The following is a 10,351-nucleotide window of genomic DNA, read 5'->3' as shown; positions in this document are numbered from 1 at the left end:
CGCTTTAGATGTTGTCACGTTATCGGATTAACTTCACATGTGATCACGTTTTCATGTTTAGTTGTATATTCACATGTCGCTTTAGATGTTGTCACGTTATCGGATTAACTTCACATGTGATCACGTTTTCATGTTTAGTTGTATATTCACATGTCGCTTTAGATGTTGTCACGTTATCGGATTAACTTCACATGTGATCACGTTTTCATGTTTAGTTGTATATTCACATGTCGCTTTAGATGTTGTCACGTTATCGGATTAACTTCACATGTGATCACGTGATCATATGAAAACATGTTTATTTTTAAAAAACCATTTCACTTGTGATCATGTGAAATTCATGTTGTTTTGAAGACTGAGGAATATGTTATTTATCATTGGGCTACATACTATAGGCAACTAAAACACAAGGAGGGGATATATCAGAGACTTGATGTTTCAGCCTCACGGCTTTTCTCAAAGAAATATAATGGAAGTCAAACATCAAAGGTTTGATTGAAGTTTACAATGTGTGTGTCTGACATCTTCATGCGTCTCTTCAGATTGAGTTCAGACGACCAGTCGGTACTTCCACTCTCCGGAGGTGATGGATACGGTTCTTTGAGCTTTTCATAATTCATCCATTGAGGGGCGTTAACTGTTTGGTGGTTATGATTCACGAGTCGTTTGTCAAATGTGATATCACATCTCAGATATTTACATTGGATAAGGGCATTACAGGCTCAACACGAAGTTGTTCACTAGCTGACAGACCCAGGCAAACCCAGGCAAACTCGGGTCTCCTTTGTGTCACAAGACTGTGTTTGGTTAGCCTGTTAAACTAAAACCTTGGCATATAAGATCAGGTAGCCAAAATGTCCTCCTGAGATAGCAAGCCGTTGCTATGCAGGCTGTTTTAGGAGGATGTTCTGGCTAAAGGGAACTACTGTAACACAAAGTCTTCAGGTCTCATGGTTCCCTCTTCTATGTCACACTGATGTACGTCACATTGTGTTCCCACAGATGCTGTCCATTCAGATATGTGACATCATGCTGGAGATGGACAAGGAGAGAGAGACGTGCATGGCCCAGTTAGAAAACATGACAACAGGTAAATTCAGTAGGTCAGCGTGTGTGTGTGTGTGTGTGTGTGTGTGTGTGTGTGTGTGTGCGTGTGTGTGTGTGCGTGCGCGCGTGCGTGTGTGTGCCTGCGTGCGTTATACCAGTTACATTACAGTATTTGGTATTTGTACATGTCCGTTAGTCATCTATAAGTTGTATCAATCAGTACTTTACTATGTAGTACCTATAAAGAGTTTCACCATGTAACCTGTACAGAGTCAGAGTCTCACCCACGTAACCTGTACAGAGTCAGAGTCTCACTACGTAACCTGTACAGAGTCAGAGTCTCACCACGTAACCTGTACAGAGTCAGAGTCTCACCACGTAACCTGTACAGAGTCAGAGTCTCACCACGTAACCTGTACAGAGTCAGAGTCTCACCATGTAACCTGTTCAGAGTCTCACCACGTAACCTGTACAGAGTCAGAGTCTCACCACGTAACCTGTACAGAGTCAGAGTCTCACCATGTAACCTTTACAGAGTCTCACCACGTAACCTGTACAGAGTCAGAGTCTCACCACGTAACCTGTACAGAGTCAGAGTCTCACCATGTAACCTGTACAGAGTCAGAGTCTCACCACGTAACCTGTACAGAGTCAGAGTCTCACCATGTAACCTGTACAGAGTCTCACCACGTAACCTGTACAGAGTCAGAGTCTCACCATGTAACCTGTTCTCACCAGAGTCAGAGTCTCTCACCACGTAACCTGTACAGAGTCAGAGTCTCACCACGTAACCTGTACAGAGTCAGAGTCTCACCACGTAACCTGCAAGAGTCAGAGTCTCACCACGTAACCTGTACAGAGTCTCAAAGACAGAGTCAGAGTCTCACCACGTAACCTGTACAGAGTCAGAGTCTCACCATGTAACCTGTACAGAGTCTCTCACCATGTAACCTTTACAGAGTCAGAGTCTCACCACGTAACCTGTACAGAGTCAGTCTCACCACGTAACCTGTACAGAGTCAGAGTCTCACCACGTAACCTGTACAGAGTCTCACCACGTAACCTGTACAGAGTCAGAGTCTCACCACGTAACCTGTACAGAGTCAGGAGTCTCACCACGTAACCTGTACAGAGTCAGAGTCTCACCACGTAACCTGTCAGAGTCAGAGTCTCACCATGTAACCTCACCACGTAACCTGTACAGAGTCAGAGTCTCACCACGTAACCTGTACAGAGTCAGAGTCTCACCACGTCAGTCACCACGTAACCTGTACAGAGTCAGAGTCTCACCACGTAACCTGTACAGAGTCAGAGTCTCACCACGTAACCTGTACAGAGTCAGTCTCACCACGTAACCTTTACAGAGTCAGAGTCTCACCATGTAACCTTTACAGAGTCTCACCATGTAACCTTTACAGAGTCTCACCATGTCCTTTACAGAGTCTCACCATGTAACCTTTACAGAGTCTCACCATGTAACCTTTACAGAGTCTCACCATGTAACCTTTACAGAGTCTCACCATGTAACCTTTACAGAGTCTCACCATGTAACCTTTACAGAGTCTCACCATGTAACCTTTACAGAGTCTCACCACGTAACCTTTACAGAGTCTCACCACGTAACCTTTACAGAGTCTCACCATGTAACCTTTACAGAGTCTCACCACGTAACCTGTACAGAGTCAGTCTCACCACGTAACCTTTACATCCCTTTTAGGTCTTATAAACAGTACATCTTCTCATGGCTTTTACAAGCTATGTATTAGATTAATTCAGACAAACGTTCAACACAGTCGGATCCTGTAGTTAGAAGATGTAAACCATGTTGCGCCTCTGTTCTTTAGTCTACTGGGTGCCTTGAGTAGCTTTGAAACGCAATAGATTCTCATCAACAATTTATCTGCAGAGATGTTATCCTCGTACAGTGTTTTTAATAGAGACACTCTGATGATGGATACTGACCAAATAAATTATGTAGTGCATAGTATTTTTCATTGTAGTGTTTTCGCTGAATTTACTGTAGTATTTACTGTAGTGTTTGCTGTAGTACACTGTAGTATTTGCTGTAGTATATACTGTAGTATTTACTGTAGTATTTGCTGTAGTACACTGTAGTATTTACTGTAGTATTTGCTGTAGGACACTGTAGTATTTACTGTAGTATTTGCTGTAGTACACTAGTATTTACTGTAGTATTTGCTGTAGTACACTAGTATATACTGTAGTATTTACTGTAGTGTTTTTGTAGTTTACTGTAGTATTTGCTGTTGCACACTGTAGTATTTACTGTAGTATTTGCTGTAGTATACTGTAGTATTTACAGTTAACTATAGTATAAATACTGTAGTAAAAGAAAACTGCAATATATACTATAGCAATTAATGTAGTGTTTTTTGCAGACTGTAGTACTGCAGTATGTTTTCATGTGAGAGAGTACTCCTATTGATGCATTTTTATGATATTAAAACACAGTTATTCCCATTGAACTGTCCCAACTGTATAATGCCTATTAACACCCAGTATATTAAGTCATAATTACCATTGTTATTAGGTAAGCTTTATATGAAGCATGATCTGGTATGTGATCATACAGTTTGATAGAATAGAGAAATGTTATTCTTGAACGGGTAGGGGGTGTTAGATTTTATTCACAATTGTGTCAAGCATCCCGAGGCTTGGTGATGCGATGTCATACCACACGTGGGTGACAACACTTACTGGTTGCGTCTGCAATGGCACCCAATTCATTACGTAGTGCACTACTTCAGACCAGGGCCCATCAGGTCTATGTAGGGAATAAGGGGGCCATTTGGGATGCACACACTGACTATTCCCTGCTTTATTTATAAAACAAAAAATAAAAGTAAGTTAGCATTCATTATCATTTTAATTTAGATGCAGTTTCTTCCATTGTACACATTCTGTTGATTCCAACACAAAGAAGTCCTCAGGGTAATACGGCTCTCAACTCACAAATGGCCTTTTCAGATGATGAAAGTGGATTTAAAAAAAAAAAAAAAAAAAATGTTACCTTTATTTAACCAGGCAAGTCAGTTAAGAACCAATTCTTATTTTCAATGACAGCCTAGGAACAGTGGGTTAACTGCCTGTTCAGGGGCAGAACGACAGATTTGTACCTTGTCAGCTCGGGGGTTTGAACTTGCAACCTTTCGGTTACTAGTCCAACGCTCTAACCACTAGGCTATACTGCCGCAAAAGTGAATGCAGGTGTATTTCCTCTCTGGATTGCTTTCTCGACTTCGGTGTGAGAGCTAAAATACTCAATTTTTACTGAGATATGAAGCAAAATAATAGTATCAATAGCATCAGCCTATGACAGTGTTTTATGAAGCATTTAATGGGTTATTTAACGACGTCTGCCTCTGATACCAAAAGGTCGAACCCATCCATAGAAAGTCCTTTTTTGAGATTTTTGTTTTAAGCCTTATCTCAAACTTTTTAGTTAATGCCTAAACTGAAACCTAACCTTAAAAATTCAGAGTTGATGGCTAAACTTAATCTTAAAACACACCATGAAATGTGACGTTTGGAAAAAACATGTATGAACGTCTAATTCTGAGGCTGTGAGAGCTTGTTGGTTTTTAAAGTTATGTGGCACGACACTGGCCCATGTACAGATGTAGGATATTCATTTGATCACCCTGTTACATGAGAACTTTCTAGCAATGAAAGAAATGTCAAATTTGCAGTGTATTGGAGGTTTAAAAAGTTTTTAATTTCCACTTTGAGATTTCAGACTTGATCTTTCCCTTACTAAAAAAATATCAACCCCTACAAAAATGTCCATTAATTATTATCCACAAAAAATATATAATTTCCTGTTGCTGCAGGATTATTTTCCTTCTGTAGCAAACTGGCTCAAATTAAGATCCTACATCTGTAGTTAACTCTATGTGATGTGACCTTAGATTTTACTGATTGGCTGTCCTAGAAACATACAAACATTCACAGTGTGGGTTAGTTTTTTCTGCACACAGGAGAACATGAATCATCTTTAATCTCTTTGTAAATGTGGAGATCATCAATCACACAGGGTTTTCAAGAGCCTTTCTCTGTCTCTCTGTCTCTCTCTCTCTCTGTCTCTCTCTCTGTTTCTCTGTCTGTCTCTCTCTCTCTTTCTCGTCTCTCTTTCTGTCTATCTTTCTCACTCTCTGTCTGTCTGTCTCTGTCTCTCTGTCTCTCTCTGTTTCTCTGTCTGTCTCTCTCTCTCTCTGTCTCTCTCTCTCTTTCTCTCTGTCTCTGTCTGTCTGTCTCTGTTTGTCTGTCTGTCTCTCTCTCTCTGTCTCTGTTTCTCTGTCTGTCTCTCTCTCTCTGTCTCTCTTTCTTTCTTTCTCGCTCTCTGTCTGTCTCTGCTCTCTGTCTCATCTGTCTCTGTCTCTCTCTGTCTCACTCTGTGTGTCTCTCTCTCTGTCTATGTCTCTGTCTGACTCTGCTTGTCTGTCTCTCTCTCTCTCTGTCTCTCTGTCTATGTCTCTCTGTCTATGTCTCTCGGTTATGTGTCTCTGTCTGTCTCTGTCTGTCTGTCTGTCTGTCTGTGTCTGTCTGTCTGTCTGTCTGTCTGTCTGTCTGTCTCTTTCTCTCTCCATCTACCTTTCCTCCTCTAATCCATATTTCTCTCGCTCTCCCCTTCTCTCCCCCTCCTCCTCTCACTTGCCTCCCCCTCTCTCCTTCCCCCATCCCCACTCCCCTCTCTCCTTCTATGAGTTTGAACATCGTGAAGGAAAAGGACATAACTCTAAAAGGTTATCTCTGTTTTTAAGGCTTATCTTTGAGTGAGCACGTTGGTTATTATTTCAAGATCCCCCTCCCCCTCCCTCCTTCCCCACCTCCCCCTCTCTCCCCCCCCCTCCCCTCCCCCTCCCTCCTTCCCCACCTCCCCCTCTCTCCCCCAGGTTGCAGTGGGACGTGGGACAAGGTGGCCTGCTGGCCCAGCGCCAATACAGGACAGGTGGTCACCATCCCCTGCCCTGTCTACTTCTTATACTTGACCAACGACTTCATCATGGGTAAGACCCTGCGTGTATTTGTGTGTGTTTGTGTGTGTATGTGTTTTTTTTGTGTCTGTGTGTGTTGTGTGTGTGTGTGTGCATGCATGAATGGTGCGTGTGTGTTTTCATCAGACAGGTCAAATGAAAAGGTGCAGTCATGCATCATAGAATGGTGTAGGAAGTTGACTGATAAGGGGGAACTTCTGCGTGTTGTTACTACATCAATTTGTGTGTACTATATCAACTTTGTGTGTATTATATCAACTTTGTGTGTATTATATCAACTTTGTGTGTATTATATCAACTTTGTGTGTACTACATCAACTTTGTGTGTACTACATCAACTTTGTGTGTCAACTTTGTGTGTACTACATCAACTTTGTGTGTATTATATCAACTTGTGTATTACATCAACTTTGTGTGTACTATATCAACTTTGTGTGTATTATATCAACTTTGCGTGTACAACATCCCACATTGCGTGTACTACATCAACTTTGCGTGTACTACATCCCACTTTGTGTGTACTACATCCCACTTTGCGTGTACTACATCCCACTTTGCGTGTACTACATCCCACTTTGCGTGTACTACATCCCACTTTGCGTGTACTACATCCCATTTTGCGTGTACTACATCTCACTTTGCATGTACTACATCCCACTTTGCGTGTACTACATCCCATTTTACTGTACTACATCCCACTTTGCGTGTATTGCATCAAATACTTTTTTAAAAAGGATGAAATTACTAATGAAGACCATTTTTGAAAGTGTCATAACATTCGATGATGCATTTCCCTTACTGCAACAGCAAACTGACAACAAGTACTGTATCTATTATTTTTACTCTTCCAAATCCCTGAGGAGAAAGACTAGATCCTAGAGACTTGGGAAGGGCAACCAGCAAAACATACAATATCATTCCCATACCACCCACCATTACTCACCACCCACCATTAACACCAACCACCATTCCCTCACCATCCACCATTAACCACCACCCACCATTCCTTCACCACCCACCATTCCTTCAGAAACCACCATTCCCTCACCACCCACCATCTAATGTTGTATATGCCACCTACCGTTTGAATGGTTCTAATAATGAATTAGGATTCTTGTGGTTAGCATCAAGTAACATGATTAAAACTTGCACAACACCCGGACCAAAACATTTTGTTCTATGATTTTATGTTGAGAGGCAGTTTCCTCAGTTCCTCTGTTTTTCCCAGGCGGTGTTGTGTTGGACACTTCTCTCTCTCTCTCAGGAGAACTTTCACCTATGAGGAAATTCATTGGAAGTTGAAGTTGTGATCATTAATTACGTATGGAAGAAATTGTTGGCTTAGGGAATATCTAGCTTAACGACAGGGTATGTTGTTTGAATTACGGAAAACATGGGCACGCACACACTTTGCAGCGATGAGAATACTTTCCCTTCCCTTCCCTCTTCCCCTCTTCCCCTCTTCCCTTGTCTTATTTCTCAACTGGTCATTAATTACAGCAGCTGTTTTTCCCCGTGTGTAGCTCTCTCCCTGTGTGTAGCTCTCTCCCTGTGTGTAGCTCTCTCTCTGTGTGTAGCTCTCTCCCAGTGTGTAGCTCTCCCAGTGTGTAGCTCTCTCTCCGTGTGTAGCTCTCTCTCCGTGTGTAGCTCTTTCCCTTTGTAGCTCTCTTTCCCTTTGTAGATCTCTCTCCCTGTGTGTAGCTCTCTCCCCTGGTGTGTAGCTCTCTCCCCGTGTGTAGCTCTCTCTCCCCCTGTGTAGCTCTCTCTCCCCGTGTGTAGCTCTCTCTCTCCCCGTGTGTAGCTCTCTCTCCCCCGTGTGTAGCTCTCTCCCTGTGTGTAGCTCTCTCCCTGTGTAGCTCTCTCCCTGTGTAGCTCTCTCCCTGTGTAGCGCTCTCCCCCATGTGTAGCTCTCTCCCCCTGTGTGGCTCTCTCCCCCCGTGTAGCTCTCTCCCCCATGTAGCTCTCTCTCCCTGTGTAGCTCTCTCCCTGTGTGTAGCTCTCTTTCCCTTTGTAGATCTCTCTCCCTGTGTAGTTCTCTTCCTGTGTGTAGCTCTCTCCCCGTGTGTAGCTCTCTCCCCGTGTGTAGCTCTCTCCCCTGTGTAGCTCTCTCCCCGTGTGTAGCTCTCTCTCTCCCCCGTGTGTAGCTCTCTCTCCCCGTGTGTAGCTCTCTCCCTGTGTGTGTAGTTCTCTCCCCTGTGTGTAGCTCTCTCCCCGTGTGTAGCTCTCTCTCCCCGTGTGTAGCTCTCTCCCCTGTGTGTAGTTCTCTCCCTGTGTGTAGCTCTCTCCCTGTGTGTAGCTCTCTCCCTGTGTGTAGCTCTCTCCCCCGTGTGTAGCTCTCTCCCTGTGTGTAGCTCTCTCCCTGTGTGTAGCTCTCTTTCCCTTTGTAGATCTCTCTCCCTGTGTAGTTCTCTTCCTGTGTGTAGCTCTCTCCCCCGTGTGTAGCTCTCTCCCCTCTCTGTGTAGCTCTCTCCCCCTGTGTAGCTCTCTCTCCCCGTGTGTAGCTCTCTCCCTGTGTGTAGTTCTCTCCCTGTGTGTAGCTCTCTCCCCGTGTGTAGCTCTCTCTCCCCGTGTGTAGCTCTCTCCCCCATGTGTAGTTCTCTCCCTGTGTGTAGCTCTCTCCCCCGTGTGTAGATCTCTCCCCCGTGTGTAGCTCTCTCTCCCCGTGTGTAGCTCTCTCCCTGTGTGTAGCTCTCTCCCTGTGTGTAGCTCTCTTTCCCTTTGTAGATCTCTCTCCCCGTGTGTAGTTCTCTTCCTGTGTGTAGCTCTCTCCCCGTGTGTAGCTCTCTCCCCGTGTGTAGCTCTCTCCCCGTGTGTAGCTCTCTCCCCATGTGTAGCTCTCTCTCCCCCCTGTGTGTAGCTCTCTCTCTCCCTGTGTGTAGCTCTCTCCCCCGTGTGTAGCTCTCTCCCTGTGTGTAGTTCTCTCCCTGTGTGTAGCTCTCTCCCTGTGTGTAGCTCTCTCCCTCGTGTGTAGCTCTCTCCCTGTGTGTAGTTCTCTCCCTGTGTGTAGCTCTCTCCCTGTGTGTAGCTCTCTCCCTGTGTGTAGCTCTCTCTCCCCCCTGTGTGTAGCTCTCTCCCTGTGTGTAGCTCTCTCCCCGTGTGTAGCTCTCTCCCTGTGTAGCTCTCCCCTGTGTAGCTCTCCTCTCTCTCCCCGTGTGTAGCTCTCTCCCCTGTGTGTAGCTCTCTCCCCTGTGTGTAGCTCTCCCTGTGTGTAGCTCTCTCCCTGTGTGTAGCTCTCTCCCCGTGTGTAGCTCTCTCCCCCGTGTGTAGCTCTCTCCCTGTGTAGCTCTCTCCCCGTGTGTAGCTCTCTCCCCCGTGTAGCTCTCTCCCCCCCCTAGCTCTCTCTCCCTGTGTAGCTCTCTCCCTGTGTAGCTCTCTCCCTGTGTGTAGCTCTCTTTCCCTTTGTAGATCTCTCTCCCTGTGTGTAGTTCTCTTCCTGTGTGTAGCTCTCTCTCCCCCGTGTGTAGCTCTCTCTCCCCGTGTGTAGCTCTCTCCCCGTGTGTAGCTCTCTCTCTCCCCGTGTGTAGCTCTCTCTCCTGTGTGTAGCTCTCTCCCTGTGTAGCTCTCTCTCCCCTGTGTGTAGCTCTCTCCCTGTGTGTAGCTCTCTCCCTGTGTGTAGCTCTCTCCCCTGTGTGTAGCTCTCTCCCTGTGTGTGTAGCTCTCTCCCTGTGTGTAGCTCTCTCCCTGTGTGTAGCTCTCTCCCTGTGTGTCTCTCCCTGTGCTCTCTCTCCCTGTGTGTAGCTCTCTCCCCGTGTGTAGCTCTCTCCCCGTGTGTAGCTCTCTCTCCTGTGTGTAGCTCTCTCTCCCCGTGTGTAGCTCTCTCTGTGTGTAGCTCTCTCCCCCCGTGTAGCTCTCTCCCTGTGTAGCTCTCTCCCCCCGTGTGTAGCTCTCTCTCCCCCGTGTAGCTCTCTCCCCCCATGTAGCTCTCTCTCCCTGTGTAGCTCTCTCCCTGTGTAGCTCTCTCTCCCTGTGTGTAGCTCTCTTTCCCTTTGTAGATCTCTCTCCCTGTGTAGTTCTCTTCCCTGTGTGTAGCTCTCTCTCCCCTGTGTAGCTCTCTCTCCCCGTGTGTAGCTCTCTCCCCCGTGTGTAGCTCTCTCCCGTGTGTAGCTCTCTCTCTCCCCGTGTGTAGCTCTCTCCCCCCGTGTGTAGCTCTCTCTCCCAGTGTGTAGCTCTCTCCCTGTGTAGCTCTCTCTCCCTGTGTGTAGCTCTCTCTCCCCGTGTGTAGCTCTCTCTCCCCTGTGTGTAGCTCTCTCTCCCTGTGTGTAGCTCTCTCTCTCCCCGTGTGTAGCTCT

General features: G+C 45.7%; 1 protein-coding gene across 1 annotated transcript in view; it reads left to right on the top strand.

The window, feature by feature from the left end:
* Window positions 1–998: 998 nt before the first annotated feature.
* The window catches only part of LOC121843241 (vasoactive intestinal polypeptide receptor-like), a gene marked incomplete at its 3' end in the record, with an annotated part of 31,767 nt that continues 22,414 nt past the window's right edge, over window positions 999–10,351 (top strand). Inside the window, exons 1-2 of the mRNA XM_042312813.1 lie at window positions 999–1,090; window positions 5,961–6,074. Coding sequence (XP_042168747.1) covers window positions 1,003–1,090; window positions 5,961–6,074 — 202 coding nt within the window. The remainder of the gene's footprint in view (window positions 1,091–5,960; window positions 6,075–10,351) is intronic.

The sequence above is a fragment of the Oncorhynchus tshawytscha genome, unplaced genomic scaffold (assembly GCF_018296145.1).
Source record: "Oncorhynchus tshawytscha isolate Ot180627B unplaced genomic scaffold, Otsh_v2.0 Un_contig_1627_pilon_pilon, whole genome shotgun sequence".
Taxonomy (NCBI): domain Eukaryota; kingdom Metazoa; phylum Chordata; class Actinopteri; order Salmoniformes; family Salmonidae; genus Oncorhynchus; species Oncorhynchus tshawytscha.
The sequence above is the reverse complement of the archived record's forward strand: the minus strand, read 5'-3'. Positions and strand labels throughout refer to the sequence as shown.